This window comes from Catharus ustulatus, chromosome 20 (assembly GCF_009819885.2).
Source record: "Catharus ustulatus isolate bCatUst1 chromosome 20, bCatUst1.pri.v2, whole genome shotgun sequence".
In the NCBI taxonomy this organism is placed as follows: domain Eukaryota; kingdom Metazoa; phylum Chordata; class Aves; order Passeriformes; family Turdidae; genus Catharus; species Catharus ustulatus.
Genome location: NC_046240.1, coordinates 2,115,971 through 2,136,037, shown reverse-complemented (window position 1 = coordinate 2,136,037; position 20,067 = coordinate 2,115,971). Strand labels below are relative to the sequence as shown.

At 43.8% G+C, this 20,067-nt stretch overlaps 1 protein-coding gene across 2 annotated transcripts; it reads right to left on the bottom strand.

Annotated features, from left to right (window-relative positions):
- Positions 1-332: 332 nt before the first annotated feature.
- LOC117005184 (myosin heavy chain, skeletal muscle, adult) lies at positions 333-17,119 on the bottom strand. Of its 2 annotated transcripts, none has more exons than XM_033076594.1 (38): positions 16,913-17,119; positions 16,682-16,825; positions 16,431-16,587; positions 14,770-14,797; positions 14,554-14,671; positions 14,368-14,460; positions 14,175-14,238; positions 13,980-14,078; positions 13,771-13,874; positions 13,533-13,671; positions 12,807-12,925; positions 12,559-12,708; positions 11,821-11,991; positions 10,737-11,046; positions 10,506-10,579; positions 9,465-9,552; positions 9,253-9,370; positions 8,823-8,946; positions 8,037-8,173; positions 7,679-7,934; positions 6,467-6,709; positions 6,185-6,361; positions 5,960-6,105; positions 5,782-5,872; positions 5,304-5,693; positions 5,026-5,152; positions 4,730-4,848; positions 4,078-4,274; positions 3,551-3,734; positions 3,305-3,470; positions 3,007-3,131; positions 2,552-2,860; positions 2,247-2,450; positions 1,862-1,987; positions 1,597-1,767; positions 1,405-1,509; positions 1,168-1,263; positions 333-613 (listed from the first exon to the last, which is right to left on the bottom strand). In XM_033076594.1, exons 1-38 carry the CDS (start codon positions 17,117-17,119, stop codon positions 458-460), a joined length of 5,832 nt encoding a protein of 1,943 aa, XP_032932485.1. In that variant the 3' UTR covers positions 333-457. The 2 variants fall into 2 exon arrangements, with proteins under 2 accessions (XP_032932485.1, XP_032932487.1); XM_033076596.2 differs by having other exon boundaries at positions 458-613; positions 12,559-12,695; positions 12,794-12,925.
- Between the last annotated feature and the right edge of the window lie 2,948 nt (positions 17,120-20,067).

Genomic DNA, 20,067 nt, shown 5'->3' with positions numbered 1-20,067 from the left:
CATTGCAAATGTGTTCTTCCTGTCCAACACCACTCTGACTTACTCTAACAGTAGCTTGACCAACGCAGGCAACAGCACAAATAAGTTTCTATTTCACTCTTTGTCTCTAAGGATTACTTATGTCATTATTAATTCTTTGAGCATTGGCTAAAGTGTTATAGAAGGGATAATAATTTGATAATTAGATGATAAAAAGATGTACCTCAAAGCTACATAGAGGTATTATAGGTATTATAAGCCGAAACTGTGTTCAAAGATTAACAGTTATATAGACAACACCTCTAAAAAAAAAAAAAAAAAAAGAAAAAGAAAACTACTGCACATGATATGAATGCAAATAAATCTACACTTTATTCCCTATGTATTGAGATAGTTGCAAATCTCAAATCCGGAAGACAGTGACAGAAGTTGCACATTTTGTGCAGCCCTCAGGTCACTTTGCTGCCTTGTGACATTCTCACTCCTCCTCTTCTATCTTCTTGCCATGAATGTCCCGGCTCTTCACTCGGAGCTTGTTGACCTGTGACTCTGCAATGTCAGCCCGTTCCTCGGCTTCCTCCAGCTCGTGCTGGATCTTGCGGAACTTGGACAGGTTGACATTGGACAGCTCCTCCTGTGTATGGAAAGAGAATCAGGGGTCAGGAGCACAGGGCAGGGGTTTCACTCCTGCTGCAAGTCAGTCTAATGGGGCTGAAAATCTCCATTCCCCTCCCACCACTGCTCACACATCAGCCTCACACAGAGCTCCTCATCCTCCCCTTTTCAGGGCCCTGCTGGGACAAGCTTCACCAGGACTGCAATTTCATAATTTCAATTTGTCATTTCTATATTTACTCTCACACTACGGGTCTGTATGAGTTATTAGCCTTCTGTTGCTGATTATTAGCAGAGATTCAGGAACTTGTCAATCAGTGGGTGTGTCCCCTGGGTTTGTTTATTCTGGCCTCCTGTGTGAAACAGGCTGCAGAGGTTCCCTTAATGAAGCTCCCTGACTGCAGGGTGCCCAGAGCTCACCAAGGCCTCATGATACAACAGCAAAACAGCGTGGCCAAGTTGGTTGTGTCTCAGGAGTTTCTTCCATCCCCCTCTCCTGGTATGCAGCCTTATTCAATGTGTGTCCTGCCCCAGTGGAATGTGGCCTTTGCCCATTCTCCAAGCAATACTTACAGCTTCCTCAGCTTGTCTCTTGTAGGATTTCACTTTCATTTGCAGCTTGTCCACCAGATCCTGCAGCCTGAGGACATTCTTCCTGTCTTCCTCAGACTAAAGAGGTTGGCAAACAGGATAGAAATTCAATTCATGGTACTCCATCATGCAAGGGTAACAATTCCCCTTGGGGATGGTGTGTGCAGAATGTGACTCACTGTGAGAAATCCTGTCAGAGCAGGAGACCTCCTGCCTTACCTGGTAGGTCAGTTCCTTCACCCTCCGCTCGTACTTGCGCACTCCCTTCACGGCTTCAGCGCTGCGCTTCTGCTCAGCATCAACCTCCCCTTCCAGCTCCCGCACCTGCAAGGACAAGCCCATCCCTGCAGCTTCCCTGGCAATGTCTCTCCAAGGACACGCTCACTCAGGCACAGCCCCAGCCATACACACCCTGGCTTCCAGCTTCTGAAGTTGTTTCTTCCCTCCCTTCAGTGCCAGCTGCTCGGCCTCTTCCAGACGGTGCTGCAGGTCCTTCACTGTCTGGTCCAGGTTCTTCTTCATCCTCTCCAGGTGGGCACTGGTGTCCTGCTCCTTCTTCAGCTCTTCTGCCATCATGGCCGCCTGGTCAGAGCAAAGGGTCAAAGCCATTTTAGGGCTGGAGATATTTTGGGCAGATCACATTCACCATCAGCAATGCCAGGAGTGCCCAACTCACATCTGTGATGGCTTTCTTGGCCTTCTCCTCAGCATTGCGGGCTTCCTGGATGGTATCCTCCATTTCACTCTGGATCTGGGAAATGTCTGTTTCCAGCTTCTTCTTGGTGTTGATCAGGCTGGTGTTCTGTGCAACAGGAAAGACAGGATTCCTACTGTCAAACCAAATGCCTCCACATTAAGGCCTGAAAATGTGTGTAGAGTTTAGGAAAGTCTTTAGTGCAAGAGATTTCTTTAGCACAAAACTAGATATTGAGGGTTGGTTGGAGGGGACATATTGCAGCACACTTCTTCAAATATTTACCAAGTAACCACTTGCAAGATGAATAATAAGTTAATTATTTGTTATCACTTATGAATGGGAATAATTTCCAGTAGCGCCTGACCTGGCTGTGGAGGAGCTGTGCACGTTCAGTGGCATCCAGAAGCTCCTGCTCAGCCAGTTTCCTTGACCGCTCTGTCTGCTCCAGGGCTGCCCGGAGCTCCTCAACTTCAGCCTGCAGCAGGTTTGCTCTGCGCTCCACCATGGCCACCTGCTCCTTCAGGTCATCCTGTGTCCTGAGAGCATCGTCCAAGTGCAGCTGGGTATCCTGGAAAGAGAGACAAGAGAAATTGCCAGGCGTCAGTGGGTACTTGAGTGGCAAAGAACTCAGGGATTTAATTTCTCTTTCTCTAGCTCTGCTGAACAGACCTTGAGCACTGCCTGGGTGTTTCTCAGGTTCTTCTGTGCCTCTGCAGCCTGGCGGTTGGCATGGCTCAGCTGGATCTCCATTTCATTCAGATCTCCCTCCATCTTCTTCTTCAGCCTCAGGGCTTCATTCCTGCTCCTGATCTCAGCATCCAGGGTGCTCTGCATGGAGTCCACAACTCGGAGGTGGTTCCTCTTCATCTGGTCAATCTCCTCATCTTTCTCTGCTATCTTCCTGTCAATCTCAGACTTCACTTGGTTGAGCTCAAGCTGCAGGCGCAGGATCTTCCCCTCTTCATGTTCCAGGGAGGCCTGCACAGTTCAGCATGAAGAGTGTCTTACATTCTAAGTAATCTTAGCAGTCCCACAAGAAAGGTAGGCTTACTTTTCTGCAGTCTCTCCAAAGAACTACACCCATACTCCTAAATGGGCACACCATTTATTAGCCTTCTGTGTACCTCAGCTTCCTCCAGGGAGGCTTGCAGTTCAGATTTTTCCTGCTCAGTCTGCTTCTTCACTTTCTCCAGCTCATGAATCGCCTTTCCTCCCTCAGCAATCTGCTCTGTGAGGTCAGAAATCTCCTCTGCAAGGAAAGGTGAAAAACAGCATGGTCAAGCACAGAGCTGAATGGAGAAAGGCTCTGGTGCATCAAGGGGCCAGGCATGTTCTTATCCCTGCAGGCCCAGAGCCATTAAGTGTGGCAGAGAGACAAGATTGTGAGAAAGGGCAGCGAGGAGCAGAGGGCCAGGGACTTACGCTGCAAGTTCTTGTTCTCCCGCTTCATTGTCTCCAGGTGGTCCAAGGACTCCTCATAGGCATTCTTCATCTTGAACAGCTCCGTGCTGAGAGAGCGAGACTCCTTCTGGGAGGCCTCCAGCTCAGCTTGTGTTTCCTCATACTTCTGCTTCCATTCTGCCAGGATCTGCAGAGAAACGGCCTGTGAGTAGGGCTGTGGCCATCCCGGGGGCATGCTCTGGCCAGGAGTGCTGGAGGCCAAAAGACCTTGTCAAAGTTCTTCTGCTTCTTATCCAGAGCAGCGCAGGCAGCATTGGATCTCTCCACATCAATCATCAGGTCCTCCACTTCATTCTGCAGCCTCTGCTTTGTCTTTTCCAGGGAGGCACATTTGGCATTGACAGCTTCAACATGTTCCTCTGCATCCTGCAGTCGTTGGGCCAGTTTCTTCCTGGAGGAGAGAAGCAGAGTGCCGCATTAGAGATTGGAAGAACAGTTCTATATTGTCATGAGTTGGGAGTTTTTCATTTTGGGGTTTTTGAGCCGAACACTTTTCAAAGATACAAAAGGATCTATCTTTTTCTGTGTCCGATCATCTATGGAGGATTAAGCTTGTTTTAGCACTTCTAAAGCAGATATTTTCCCTTCCAATCTACCCTTTTTTACTCCCTCTCCCCTTTTTTTACAATGACAGTATATCATTGGCTTTATCCAACTCTTTTCTTAAGACATTCTCAGAGAGTCCAAATTTCTTCCGTATTCTCCCATCATTTACCATCCTGCTTCCCACATACTTGGCCTCCTCGAGCTCCTCCGTGCGCTGAATCGCGTCTGTCTCGTATTTGGTTCTCCACTGGGCCACTTCGCTGTTGGCCTTGGACAGGGCTCGCTGCAGCTCCCCCTTGGCCTCCTGCTCCTCCTCATATTGTTCCCGGAGCAAGTCACAGTCATGGCGAGCGGACTGCAGGGCGTGGGCCAGGGCGTTCTTGGCCTGTGGGGACATTGGCTTTGGTAACCTGAATACATATATTGAAATTCCTCTTGACTGTGAACTTGACAGTGAAATTGGAATGAAAGTCCAAATGGGAATATGTAAATCTTGGAGCTGGTGATGCCCTCACTGACACATTCTGGAGCATCAGGACACATTAGTGACAGCTCCTCTGGGGACACTAATCTGCTGTTTGTGTAAATATGTAGCTGAATTGTGTCTTAGAGAGGATTATCAGAATCTTGTGGAACCCTAGTGGATGACTTCCTCTGGCACCTAAAGTATTCTGCTTCCTTCCCTCTCTAGATTAAGAGTGGGGAGTTGTGCATTAGTGCCGTTCCCTGCAGCCCTGTGTGTGTTTAGGGAAGGAACACTGGAGCAGTCTAGTGTTAGACAGGATTCTGCAGATGCTTTTGGGGGTCATGTAGGCTGAGGACACTAGGGTACTTTCAGACCTTGATTTCTTCCTCTAGATGTCTCTTGAGTTCTTCAATCTGTTGGGTAAATCCTTGCTTGCCCCTAGACAGCTGAGAAATCAGAGCATCTTTCTCCTCCACCTGGCGGGAATATTCACCTGGGAAGGGAAAAAGAAAAAAGGAAGCACACTGTTCCTCCTATGACACCTTCTGCTTGTAAAGCCACGTAACCAGGAATGGCCTGGAGGCCTTATAGTAGCTGCTACCCTGCACCCTCTGGCTTGCCCAGGGCATGCAGCTCCAGCCATTGAACTTTGGGCATGAGGATGTCTCACCCGACTCTGTCTGCAGACGAGCTCTTTGCGTATTGAGGTCGTTGATCATGCGCTGATTCTGCTCCTCCTTTGTTTTAAGCTCACTCAGCTGATCTTCCAGTGTGCGGCACATCTTCTCCAGGTTGGCCTAGAGAGAAAAAACAGGAAAGGGAGAAGAGATGATGGTCTGCACTCTGCCTTATTGTCACAGTGGGAATTTTTTTCTGGAAATGTGCCTGGTAGAGGCAGCTTTTCTGCCACACTTTGTCCCTGTCAGCATTTACTCCTGCAATCCATACCTTGGCTTTGGCGACAGACTCCATGTTGCTGGCCAAGTCATCAATCTCCATCTTCAGCTCACTCTTCTCCTTCTCCAGCTTCTGCTTCACACGTTGCAGGTTGTCGATCTGCTCCCCCAGCTCAGCTGTGCTGTCCGCGTGCTTCTTGCGCAGGGCAGAAGCCGTGGCTTCGTGCTGCAGCGTGGCCTCTTCCAGGTCACGGCGCATCTTCTGGAATTCTGCCTCACGCTTCTTGTTCATCTCGATCTGAGCTGCTGTGGCCCCTCCTGCTTCTTCCAGGCGCTCACTGATCTCCTCCAGCTCCCTGGACAGGTCAGCCCGATGCTTCTCTGCTTTAGCACGAGAGGTTCGCTCTGCCTCAATTTCCTCCTCCAGCTCCTCAATACGGGCCTGCAGAACAGCAGGGACCCTTCACACCTGTGCCCTCCTCCTGCCTGAGCTGAGCCTGAGCAAGGCTGGGGAAGGAACAGACACTTGCCTGCAGCTCCTTGATCTTCTTCTGCAGTTGCATGCCCAGGGCTTGTTCATCCTCGATCTTGCTCTGGATCTGGCTGATTTCAAAGTCTTTCCTTTGGGCAAAATTAACCATGTTAGAGCTCAAAGAAAAAAGACAAGTTCTGCAGGCCAGCACTCAGTTTCCCCAGAGAGACACTTACTTCTTCAGTTTCTCATCCAGCTGCTGCTTATCATTCTCCAAATCCATGATGCTGTCCTGGGCCAGCTTCAGGTCTCCTTCCAGTTTCCTCTTAGCTCTCTCCAGGTCCATGCGCAGTTTCTTCTCTTGCTCCAGGGACCCTTCCAGCTAAACACAACAAAACCATCAGTGCTCTACCAGCCAGGTTGGACTCCATACCTGTCCTGTTCCTGCTCTGTGTGCTTACATCATCCACTTGCTGTTCCAGCTTGGTCTTGGCTTTGGTCAGAGTATTGACTTTGTCCTCCTCTACCTGCAGGTCATCCAGGGTCTGCTGATGGGCCTCTTGGAGGGCTTTCTTCTCTTTTGTCAGCTTGGCGATGGTCTCGTCCAGGGTTGCCATTTCCTCGGTCAGGTTTTTCACCTTAGGGTAGAAGGCAGCAAATGTAAATAAAGGAAGTAGCTATAGAGGTCCTGTAATAGCACAGGGCTCTTTTCCAGAGTGCAAGTGACAGGTTCTGCCTCATACCTTGTTTTCTGTGGCATGTTTTTCCTTCTCCACCTTGGCCAGTGTTAGCTCAAGGTCATCAATGTCTTTCTTCAGCTCTGAACATTCATCCTCCAGTTTTCTCTTCTTGGCTGTCAGCTCAGCGTTAATTTCCTCTTCATCCTCAGCCCTTTCAGTCACTTCTTTAATTTTGGCTTCCAGCTGGATTTTGGTTTTGATGAGCTGGTCACACCTTTCCTCAGCATCAGCCAAGCTATCTGCTTCCTGGTGGGGAGACAGATTTTTTTGTGTTCTGATGTTGTGAACTTTCTCTACTCTTCCTTTTTTAATCACAGTCAGTGAGTTTAAAAGTGACCTTTATGCCAAGCAACAGAAGGACCTTGATTGCTGTTTACTGGTAAATATATATTACTGGTAAATATATATTTATTTCAATGTTTTTGTGTCTTTTGGGTATCCCAGGGCAGTTATCTATGAGATTGCCTCATAGCACAAGCACTAATGCAGAAGATTCTAATTAAATTTCTCATTTCAGCATGATTGAGGGCTTGGCGTATGTATTTTTTCTTATGGAAATTGTATCTACTCACTTTTTCTTTTTAATTGTCTCAACAAAGCCTGAAAATACTTGGGTTTTAGTGGCTTTTCAATTTCTGAGAACACTTTTTTTGAGAAAGAAATGTATCACTGTTGTACTGACTACATGCCAAATAGAGTTCTAGCCTATCAGCTACCTCTGTGGCTTCTTTCCAGGCCACGTCTAGGATCTTCTGTGGTAACTAGCTGGTTATTTCATTGGGTGTTAAGAAACTCCCTTGTACTATTTGAGTTTGAATGGAAAATATCCATTTCTCTGAAAATAATCAAGGCTTTCTCGTATAGCTGTAAGTACGAAAAGTAGGTCTTTCTCAGGTTTGCCTTTACTCTGTTAGACAGAAGCACTTTGAAAATTATTTATATTCCTGCTCCAAGTTCTCTGCAGTTCAATACACACTGGTTGGTGTTACATGGCTCTGTCCTCACACAACAGCGATGGTGAGTGCCATGTGGGTCTGCCAGGAGTCTCGCTATGCCCCTGCCAGAGCCTGTTTGCTCCACAGTAGAGTGCCTCAGAGAGTGTGATTTAGACTGTTTTCTCCCACCCATTAATTCCTGTGAGTCTCTGTCTGGGACAAGAAGCATTCTGACAATATATCATTCTTTTTCCAGGGAAAAATAAACAATGATACTCACTGCCTGCACTTGGAGCTGCAGGTCATTTTTCTCCTGCACCAGGGCCACCATTTTCTCCTCTAGCTCCTTCCTCTTTGCCTCAGATTTGGCAAGCTCCTCCTTGGTTTTCTCAAACTCTTCCTTCATATTGGCCATTTCCTTCTCAGACTCTGCACTCTTCAGCAAGGGCTTGATCTTGAAGAACAGCTTCATCCACGGCCAGTGTTTGACATTCATGAATGAACGAACATTGTACTGGATACAGAAGATGGACTCCCTGAAATTAAATTCACGCAGTTATTACATGGCTTTGGTGTGATTAATTTAAACTTCATCAGTAAAGTTCCATTAAAATCAACTAAATATGAGAAATATCTACCTCCTCTCCACCATTCTCCTGTACTCCACTCTCATCAAGAATCCCCTGCACCTGGCTTGTGTGCGAGTGATGATTTCTGCCAACTTGTCATCTCTCATCTCCTCCAGGAGTCCCAGCAACCCAGCTTTGAAGAACACCTTGAGAGAGGAAATGTTGCACCATGTCATTGTGATGTAGGACAGAAGTTTAGAGTCATTCAGATTGCTGAAAGATTTTAATAGCCGTGATCAGTGTTACCTTGCACCCTCTCCCAAATCCTCTGTCCAAGGACTTAGAACTTCCCATAATCTCAGCCCTAAGCATTCAGTCCTTGTCTAAGCTATTTGTCATGAGTACTGGTTTCCAGTTCAGCCACAGCCTCAGCCACTCCTAAACCTGGGCATGGACACTGGTGAGCTCTACCATGACCTATTAACTTAATTCCTGGCTTGATGTTACACCAATCTCACTGCTGTGTATATGCCCATGAATTAATGACTAGGGCCTTGCCTTTTTAGCTAACCTATATCTGACCCTGACAAATCTTCAAAACCAAGGTTTTATGGCTTCAGCTTGGACCATGCTTACTGTAACAAACTTGACTGATGGTGTGAACTCTCAGTTGAGTGTGACTACCATTCCTGGGTCATCCTCACTTGCCTTGACTGACTACTGTGAGACTGGGAACTTGCTGATAGTGGCCCATAGTCTGGCATCTCTGTTATGTTATTGTGCTGTGCCTGATCCCCTGACTGAGTCCACTCTTAACTGCTTTTGGCAAAATTCTAACACTGGACTTGTTTTTACCTTGGTGTGACCAAATTTGTACTGGGTATGATCTACATCAATGGACCCAAGGAGCTTCTCTGAAGCTTTCTTGTTGTCCATGAACTGTCCCTCTGGGATAGCACTGGCATTAAGTACTCTATATCTGCAAAAGGAAATAAAACATGAAGAAATCACAATTGTTGAAACCACCACCAGAAATTTTCAGACCATTGAACTGATCTCATGCCTGGAGATGGTTCATCCTCTCAGGACAGGATACGGGAAATGTTTTTAATAGTAATTTTAAGTAAAAAACAATCCTGATCTCAGCACTGCCACATCATTATAAACAGATAGTGAAACTCAATACCAATTATCAATACCAATTTAAATAAAAAGTTTGAAGTATATTATAAGAAGAAAGCTCTTCAGCTTGGTCTGAATTGGCAGAAAGATGCAGAGCTCTTACCTCTGTTTGAAGTCAGCATAGAGGACTCTGCTGGGGAAGCCTTTCCTGCAAATCCTGATCCCTTCCAGCACGCCATTACAGCGCAGCTGGTGCAGCACCAGCTCGTGCTCCATGGCACCTGGCAAACACCACCATTAGTCACTGCCCTGCTGTTTGACACTCAGGAGAAGAGCTTCTGCTGCTCAAGCTTTCTTCTTCTTGGCTTTACTTACCAGGTGTTTTAGTTTCATTTGGGATGATGCACCGTACAAAATGGGGGTGAGTGCTTCTCAAGTTAGCCATCAGCTTGTTTAAATTCTCCTGTGAGATTATGAAATGAAGTTTACATTATTAAGTGCAAGCATTGCAATCTTAACAGTGGATGTATCAAATTGGTGTTTCAGGATGCAGATCTGTCTTCTCCAAAATAACTTGCAGAACTCCCAAAATGAAAATCAGAAGCTAAAGGCTCCCTAATTTTGGTTTGGAAGTTCTTTTATAAAATAATGGTTAGAATTACTTTTCCTTGACCTTCTCATCCAAATACAGGGCAATCATTGCACTATTTTCATTTAAGTTGGTCATTCTTGTGGTAAATTGTTGGGGATTTAAATAAAGTACATACTCTTGATAAAGCAAGACTAGCATATGATTTGTCAGCTAAGTAAGTTATTTCCAAATGGAGGAGAAAGATTTATAATCCATATATGGATATGATATCCATTTCCATATTATATCCATATATATGGATTTTATAATCCATATAAAATGACCATTTTAATAGTAATTCAGTCTCAAACTTTGAAGACATTACAGAAAACTGACCTCATGAGTCATTATTTTGATATAATTTAACATTAACTCTTTTTTCACATTGAAATCAAGTCACTGTCTTAAAATCCTGTAATTATTGATAATTTATTCTGCTTTTTATGTTTGACCTATTATCTTCAAATTTTACTATGAGTCAGTACTGAAAATCTGTCTAAAGACATAAAACAAGTCTAGAAAATAGATCTGAATGCTACAGAGAGGATTTTAAGAAAGTAAGCTAATAAGTTACTAACTCACACCTAAGTAGGAGAACTTAAGCCTTCCGATAATTTGTGGAATATTCAAAAAAGGGCATGGCATTCTGAAAAGAATATTCTGTACATTCCAGGGATGAAAAGGGAAGGATTTTAAAGGATGACAAGAGTTGTATCCAAAAAAGAAACAGATTCACAACAAAAATGCTTTCCCATCTTCACAGAGATAATGACTACTCTAATTACCCTGAAGAGAGCTGAGACAGTCTGGAAAGAAGAACCCTTCTTCTTGCCTCCCTTCTTGCCACCACCACCAGCATCTGAAAATCAAAGAAAAGAAAAAAAGTTTAATAATATGGACAATATGTAATGGATACTACAGAACATAAAGCCACTTTATATTTCTAGCGTTTGCAGCTTTAATGCTGAGAAAACTTTGTCTCACATTAAAAATACAATTTCTAAAAAAAAACTGACCAGCATCTGCTCCACCATATGATGCAAAGAGTAAAGCCAGGGTCTTCACAGATGATTTCTGGTACAGCCCAATGACAGTTTCATTCAGAGGGTCCTTGTTCTTCTCCAGCCAGCCAGTGATATTGTAGTCCACTGTGCCAGCATAGTGCACCAGGGAGAAGTGGGCCTCAGCCTTGCCTTTGGCAGGCTTGGGCTTCTGGAAGTTGTTGGACTTGCCCAGGTGCTGGTCATAGAGCTTGTTCTTGAAAGAGGTGTCAGTTGCCTTGGGGAACATGCACTCCTCTTCCAGGATGGAGAAGATGCCCATGGGCTGGGAGAAATCACAAGAAATGACAAGGAAAAATTAAAATGGAAATGTTCAAGATCACTTTGGATGTGACGTTCATCTGCCTGGTCTAGTGGAAGGAGTGCCACCCCATGGTAGGGGATTGGAACAAGAGGTTCTTTATGGTTCCTTCCAACCCAAACCATTCTGTGATTCTATGACAATGACAAAAGGCCTGTGCTATGAACATCAAAGACTAGTTGTACTCTTGGCAGCATCTCAGCCTGGATGAAAGCCAGGAGTTACTCTCACTTGAAGACTTTATTTCTGCAGTCCCTTGCCTCCCTGCAGCCTATCTTCATGGAACTGGTAGGAACTCGTCTGTCCAGCTCACATGAGAATTGGGTGTAGAATTGGGGGAGTAAGGGTAAAGAAAAAAAATAATGGGGAAAACAGCCATAAGGGGCTCTGTAGCTTGGGGAGGTCAGGTGATATGATATTTATTTCTCAAATTTGGCTGTGAACTTTGGTTTTGAGCCTTTGGAGAAGGAAGAAAAGAAGACTGTATCCGGTTTGTTTATAGAAGTCTGTTGATGGGAGTCCATGTTACTTTTCCATGCTTGAAGACTAGATGATGCAGACTGATGACACATATATGCATTTCCCCATTTCTCTTCCCCAGACTAAACTAAGTTTCTGTGCAAAATACTTTCCTTAACTGATGCTACAAGTCTGACTGTGAGTTCTTTCTGAGCTGACTATGGATCAGAAACAGCACAGCATTCCAACAGCCATCATATTCCTGCATGGGAAAGGTACCTTCTCAATGAGCTCAATGCAGGCAGCCAGGTCCATGCCAAAGTCAATGAACTCCCATTCAATCCCTTCCTTCTTGTACTCCTCCTGCTCCAGCACGAACATGTGGTGGTTGAAGAACTGTTGCAGTTTCTCATTGGTGAAGTTGATGCACAGCTGCTCAAAGCTGTTGAACTGCCCAAAGCAAGGAAAGGTGCACAGATTCTCAAGGTGTGCCAAAACCATCAGCCTTTGCTGCCATTCTCCTAAGGCTGCCTAAAGTTGAAACACCCGTCCCAACCCTACAGTACCAGCATATGTTTCCTTAGCAGGCCTTCTACTCTAACACTCACTGGCCTTGAAGGACATTTTCATTATTACTTTGCAGATCAAACCAAAAGTTACAATTCTTTTTCACTGTACTACTACACTGCAAATCTTTGCTAAGCTCAGTAGCTCCATTGGTATCAGTTCTTTGAGCTGCGGGACAATAGAAACCTCCTCAGGGTCCCACCCAAGAAGTTCCCTGGCCTCAGATCAATAATCTGGGTCTTTCTGTGTTCTGACACTGAAGTCCTTGCATCATCACTGCATTCATAGCACAGGACACATGCTGTGAACTTGCCCAGACCACTATGTTGACAAGAGCATCCACCCCTTTGGCTCACAGCTATGTGAACCTTAGTCCTCTATGTGTTTCTGAGTCCTCATGACCCCTCCTTGCCCATTGCTTGATTGTGCTGTCAAATCCTTGCTCCTTACATCAAAGATCTCAAAGCCAGCAATGTCCAGGACACCAATGAAGTATTGCCTGGGCTGCTTCGTGTCCAGCTGTTGGTTGATGCGAACAACCATCCACAGGAACATCTTCTCAAACATCGCCTTTGCCAGTGCACCCACTGAATTGTTCACCTGGTGCAGAGAAGACAGGACTGGAGTTACCTCTGAGGGATAAACCAAAATGTGCATATACTCCTTCAAGCTGTGCATTTGCAACTGTCAGATGTTACCTGTGTCACGTTTTGACCTTTGGTCACATATTCATTCCCAACCTTGACTCGGGGGTAACACAAGGCCTTGAGAAATTCAGCTGAGTTAAGGCCCGTTAGGTAGGCAGCCTTGTCAGCCACTAGAAGTGGGGAAAGAGAGAAAAGCATTTGTTTAGGGACAATCTCGACAATTCGGGTGGTGTGAACAACTCTGCTGTTCATGTTCTAGGAAGAACATTTATCTCATCCCATACAGAAGGCCTGTGAAGGAATGCAAGTTCTGGACACTACTGATGGTCTTCTTTGAAAGCAAGAACAAGTATGGCTTGGATAGCAAGAGGCTGAACCTGGAATTTCCCAGAAGAACAACAAAAGCCTCTAGCAAGACATAAGGCAAGGGCCATTCTCTTTCTGTGGGAAGGGGATTTCTGGGTAGCACAGCTTGCAGGAGTTATTTCTCCAGAAACACAATTGCTCATCTGGGTGCCTTAGTGCTTGGAGGTTTTCAAGAGACACAGAGAGAGCTATCCTGTGTTGTAATTGAAGTTCCTGCTTTCAGGCAGCTTGTGTTTGGGGAGCCACCATTGGATAGAATAATGGAACTTCCCATGACTAGGAGTTAGAGGGACTGGCAGCAGAAATGGAATTCTCAATGCCCACAACTACAGTGTGCCTCTGGAGGCTAACATATCACCTCTGGAGGCAGAGAAGGTCTTGGCACAAATCAGCCCCTGAATTTGCTGATACCTTCAGTGCCATCAGGCTCTGCCTGCTCCTCTCGTTGTTTCTGCTTGAACTTCAGGTTCCCATAGTGCATGACAGCCCCTGTCAGCTTGTAGATGGCTGTTTTCTCATCAGCAGTGAAACCCAGGATGTCAATGGCACTCTGCAGTCAAAATAATGAATTCAAAAATGTGTCCTTAATGGGGCAGAGATGTAACCATCAAGACATGTCCTGTGGGTAAGTTGTTGCTGTGTTACTTACATCTGTAGCCATGAGCTCCTCTTGGTCATCAATGCTGGGGACAGTGACCTCCCCTTGACTCACATAATGGAAATCATAGGGGTTGGTGGTAATGAGGAGCATTTCTGAAAGCAGGAAGAGGCAAGGCATAGGCTTACTTTAGCCATTCAGGGCAGTGAGGGAACTGTTCTTCAGTGATCAACCCCAAAATCCATAATGCTCCTTCCTACCAATTAGCTCCGGCTTCTTGTTGGACATGATCTGATAAAAGATGTGATAGCTCCTTTCCGCCTTGAGCTGGAAAGTGACTCTGGACTTCTCCAGCAGATCTGCCCAAAAAGATTGAAAGAGTTAGGCACTTGTGGGAATGTACATGGGTGTGGGGATTTGGGAAGGGATGGGAGCAGTCCAGGAGAATGTCTTACAAGTTTCAATGTCAGCAGAAGCCAGTTTGCCTGTGGCCCCAAAGTGGATTCTGATGAATTTGCCCTGTTAAGCAGAAGCAGCAGCAAGTCAGCCTGGATGTGTTCTGCTGATGTCTCCTTTGCATGAAGAACTGCTCAGGCATCATTTGTGAGGCCATGACGGGGAGAGATTTTATGCAAAGCAAGAACTCACAAAGCGTGAGGAGTTGTCGTTCCTCACGGTCTTGGCGTTTCCAAAGGCCTCCAGCAGTGGGTTGGCGCTGATGATTTGATCCTCAAGCGTTCCCTGCAGGGAGATAATTGGGGCTAGTTATCCTTTCCAAAAATCATGTCAGGAACAGATGAAAGCAGTGATCCCACCATTTGTCTCCTAACTCACCTGCATTTTGCCTGATGTCTGCTGCTCCTCTTTCTTCTTGTCCCCACTGGCTGCAATTGTTGCAAAGTACTGGATGACACGCTTTGTGTTCACAGTCTTCCCGGCCCCGGATTCTCCGCTGCCAAAGCCAAGAGAGAAGCAGAGGGTGCATGGTCAGGCAGGAGGTGCCCTGGCACCAGGCAGCCCTGCAGGGACCCGCACAGGGGGTGTACGTACGTGATCAGGATGGACTGGTTCTCCCGATCTGTGAACAAGGCAAAAAAGCAGAGATTATTTTTCTGTGTCATGAATATAATGGATAAAATTGTTCCTATGACTTTTAGAAGGTTCACTAACAGTGGGTATCTATTTCCACTAATAAACTTTTCTACTTCACCCCTGTTTCATTTCCGATATTTAATGTTCCTAGATTCAGCTGGGAAGCTGATATCTTCACCCTAAGGTGATGCCAGATATAGGACATGTGCACTTTTTTTTCTGGATATTACCTTCATGTTACACTGCTCATTTTTATGAACATGGTTCTAACTAAAGATCAGCTTTGTAGAGTTCCTGATTAAATGGTCTACCAGTAAGCTGAATTGAACTGGAGCATGTGCTTCTCATAAACTCTATAACATAGGAACAACCATTCCTGATCAGTCAATAAGCCTCCTAAATGGTTTTCATGTTGTTGCCAATTGAGTATTGCCTAAAGAAAATCAAAGTAACATCATAAATATGTAGCAACCTTTACCAGTGCAATCTATAGTGCTCTGGAATATGCAAATGTTGGTACTTCCAAAACTAGATTCAATATTTCTCTGTTCTATATCTTGAGCTGAGTTTGCTTTCTACAATTTTGTCTGGTTGCTTTTTTAACCATTGCAACTCCACTGACAAAATTTTTGCACTATAAAAACTGAAAAACCTCAAGGAAGTCTGAAGAGGCTAAGCCATTAGGGATCAAACTCTTAGAGAAGGAGTCTGGATTTGCACTTGCAGAGTTTCTGCATGTCTTATGAAGGCATCAGGAAGAGTAAATACGTCACAACTTACATGAATACGACCTTGATAAGACACATTACTCAAACATCAATTTAATATTGCTTGTTTTCATTGTATTCTCTTCCAATTAACCTTCTTAATGCTTTGAATGCTACAAAATTTAATACAGTAATTGGCAACAAGGGAGGGAAGAAGATTTCTTTTAACAAATAAAATACATATTATTATACTGTTATCTATATTTCTGACCAATCTGATCTTTCCTAAAATTCTGAATATTTATACAATGCTAGAAAAAATTGCCACTACCTTTATTTCGTATTTCTTTCCTTTATATTAATGAAAGAAAATGAAGAAATTGTTTCTGAGATGGAGGAAGGAAGTTATCAATTTTCTGAGCAGGTTTCACTGCAATTTCTGACTATTCTGGGTCTCCTTCCAGAGTTTATGTAAAGCTGTCAATGCATAGCTACCAATGCATAGGAAGCATTGGCTCCAACATTTAATGTACTTTCCTTTTACACCGTTTTATTTACAGAAATTCACCCTAGCCTTTTTCAGTCCTGCATAGCAAATTGTTCAAAGAACAATCCTTCCATCTGAGAAAAAGTAAAACTTTAAAATATATCCAAATTTCTTTAACAGAAAATCTGACAATATAGTCAGTGTTAAATCATATCCTCCCAAATACACTGGACATGGAATTTTAACATTGATTTCGATAAACTTCATCTAAATGATAGCGTTCAATAAAAAAATCTATTTACAGTTATGACAGAACATCCACCTTTACAGTAACATTAAACTGAACTATTGTACAGGTAAAAGACTTTTTTCCCCTTTTTGAGCGTTCACAGCCAAGTGATTGTAAAGAAAATCATAAAACTCACCAGTCAGCATGAACTGATAGGCGTTGTCAGAGATGGAGAAGATGTGTGGAGGGGCCTCCTGGCGCTTCTTGCCTCGGTAGGCCAACACCACCTCGGGGTTGTACACCGGCAGCCACTTGTAGGGGTTGACAGTGACGCAGAAGAGACCCGAGTAGGTCTGTGAGGAAGGGACACAGCACGTTGGCTTCCCCTGAGCCTGGCCCAGCAGCTCCTGAGGCTGCCCAGAGGAAGCTGCTGCTGCTGCCACTTACGTAGATCATCCAGGCTGCGTAACGCTCTTTGAGGTTGTACAGCACAGCGGGTTCGTGGAGGTGGGTCATCATGGCCATGTCCTCGATTTTGTCATACTTGGGAGGGTTCATGGAGAAGATTTGATCTTCCTTCACAGTCAGGGTCTGCCACACAATAGAGAGATGCATTTATGTCAGCTAAAAACCCAAAGAGGGAATTAAATTTTATTTGTAAATTTTACATTTATTCACCTCTCCACCTTCAGTCTTGACAGTGACCTTCCCTGCATCCTTGCTCTCAATTTTCCCTTTTACATAGGATTCTTTTGCGTGTACCACAAAGACACAGGTCTTTGCATCAAAAGGTTTGTTCTGGGCCTCAATTCTCTCCTTCTCTGACTTTCGGAGGTAAGGAGCCGCCTCGCCAAAGGCGGCCATGTCAGCGTCTGGACTTGCCATTGTTGCACTTCTTCAGGAGCCACAGTCAGCAGGGTCCTCTGGAGGCTACAAGAGATGTTTGTCAGTGAATGAACATCTTTCTGTGAAAGAAATGAGATATCTTGCACTTGGATCTTTTCAAATATTAAAGTAGATATAAACAAGTCAAAAGTTGGATTTAAACTTCCCTGTCTTGGCTGAAAATACTTATATAGCTCTCTAAAATTTATTCTTAGACATCCAGCTAAGAGACCATGTACAGAACAGCAGTGAAGTGTACAGTATGTTGAGAAGTTTAGCAGTATTATTTCAACTTTTTGAACTCTAGCAAATTGGGCTTTTCCCATAACAGAGTTTCTGGTGGTTTTTTTAAATGCTACTGAAAGTCTGTGAAATAGTTCTTTTTCTGATAGCAAATAGTGGCTTTCTAAAAATTGCTTGCTATGGATAATTCATCTTGCATTATGACAGATATAACTGTTACTATTGCCTGTTCTCCCTTCCACAAATCTTAAATTCTTGGATTTCATCCTGTTCCTTAAAAGTTGTTAAATTTTGGTATTGGTTTTGGTGGCAGAGTTCACTGCTGCTTGAAAACATAACAACTCATTTTGTGTTGCACAGATATCCGGATCTAATACGTAAGTTGAAGGAAAACATGCTGCTTTCAAACCTACAATAAAGTTACTGCTCATAGAGCAGTCCATGACAGAAGTGGATATCCAAGTCTTATGGGAAGTTAAATGGAATAAATAGGTATATGTTTTGCCCAGAAGTTCACAGGAGCCAAACACTTACCTTGAAATTTTCTGTCAAGACTGGGCACAGCACTCCAAAGAGACTTTTATAGACTCTGGTATGCAGATGCTTTGGATGTTTCCTTTTCCTTCTGTCAAAATATATTTTGGCAAACCATCTTTGGCAAAATATTGTCTGGCAAATTTAACTAATGGCATAATTGTCATTTGATCTGATATATTTAGAAATGTTTTGCATCTTACCATTCCTGTGGATACATTTCCTATAAATAGTCTGACAGGGCTATTAATATTGGAATCTGGACTAGTGAAGGCACTTAAAGAACTTGGATGTATGATTTATTAGTTCTTCTATGGTCTTTACAGGTAACTTAATCTTTGATCCAGATGGAGTTCTTTGGCATTTCTGTACTTTTACACATGTAGAAGGGAAATAATGTACTGTATCTTGTACATGTGATCGTATGAACTTAAAGCTTGCCTTTACATCTTTAGAAAAATCAGTTCTACAAAACACAAATTGTTATTAAAACTCTTTCAGTGATTAATTATATATTATAATTAAAAGGGGAAGACCAGATGTATTTTGGGCCAGGAATATCAGATAGAGAAGAATCCAAAAGATAGCAAGGTCAAATAGGGTTTCAAGTTTGCACATGCAGTTTGTGCCTTCAGTGTGAAATGTGACTCCTTAGCTATAAAAGTAATTGAATATGTAAGTGAATAAATTCTCACTTGGTATTCTGCAGAAATAAAAAAAACCAAAATGTGCATACTAGAGGAATGTTCACTATTGCAATAGTTAGTCATAAGCAATATAACAGAACATTCTTTGTAGTAGAAAACTATTCATAACATCCCACACTTGAAAAAATGAAAATTATACAGTTTTTTAAAAATAATTTCAGGTTGCAAAAAGTTGATGATTCTTTACAGAACTGATAGAGAAGAAATGTATAACATTTTAGAAAAAGCACTTTTATTAATAGGAAAATTATTCATATAAAAATTATTTATGTTTCTGAAAATTTATCAAAATTTTTCTACGGGTTAAGAGAGCCTAAGAGGCAAAAGTAACCTAGACCAGGAAATACTTTCAACCCCCAGTAGACCTACAGTCAAAAAATATGCAGTGATACTTCCTGTTTCATGTCACACAAACATGAAGTGCTAATATGCCTTGAAGAGCTCAGGCCCATGTTGCTAAATATTTGTGTGCCTATTGTCAATGGGTACCAAGCAATGCTCTCAACCAAGTCAGACCTTCACTACCTACAACTCCAAAAAAACTCTCAACCCTTCTGCTCAAGCACAACTCTACCCACATTCACACACACAGCATTGGTCTGGGATCCTCTGCACCCTGATACATCCTCAGCCCAGCACTCCCAAATCACAAACATCTTCCACTCTTACATATTCATATAGCTCCAGCAACAAGAGCTCTCAACACGATGCTGCCTGGTTTGGAGCAGTATTGGTCTAGGCATTACTCTGAGAAAGGGAGAATTTGCCAGTAGTTCTGGAGAATGAGTGGTCAAGTTCTAGGAAAAAGGGCACTGTCATTTGAGCTGCTTTAAACAGTGGCAGTTCTGAACATGCTCTTCTCCTGGTCCTTGGCATTTTGATTACTAAAAGAGCCCAGTGGGTAAAGCCCAGTGAAGAGCAGAGGGGCAAGGTCAATAAATGTGATGCAGGGAGATATCCAACATCAAGCACTGGTGTGGGCATGAAAAGGACGAGCATGCAACTTTCTAGAGTTCAAAACCAGAGCTCAGCCCTGACTTCCCTGTGCAGGACAGGGGGAAGCAGGGGTGGCAACACCCTCTGCCCTGAACAGGAGGAGCTCAGAAACACTGAGTAAAACTCAGTGTAAAACACTGAGTGCAGGGAGGCATCAGAAATTCTGTGTCTGCACAGTCTCTGACTTCCACGGACCTACAGAACTTAGAGGACAAATCACAGAATGGTTTGGGTTGGAAGGAAGCATAAAAGAATCATCTAGTGCAACACCACTGCTGTAGGCAGGAATATCTTTGACTAGATCAGATTGCTCAAAGCCCAGTTCAGCCTAAGCTTGCACACTTCCAATGATGGGACATTCTGATATTCTGGGACCAGTCTGTCCCTGTGTCCCACTGGCCTCTTCTTAAAAAATGTCACTTTTATATCCAACTAGAATATACCCTTTTTAATTTAAAACTTTTCTCC

Excerpts from the sequence above, each read along its gene's own strand:
- LOC117005184 (XM_033076594.1), bottom strand. The coding sequence starts at position 17,119 with ATGGCAAGTCCAGACGCTGACATGGCCGCCTTTGGCGAGGCGGCTCCT. Across the intron at positions 5,153-5,303 it reads AGTCTGTCGCCAAAGCCAAG|GCCAACCTGGAGAAGATGTG; the intron begins GTATGGATTGCA and ends TTTTCTCTCTAG. Across the intron at positions 2,861-3,006 it reads CCTCCCTGGAGGAAGCTGAG|GCCTCCCTGGAACATGAAGA; the intron begins GTACACAGAAGG and ends TGAACTGTGCAG.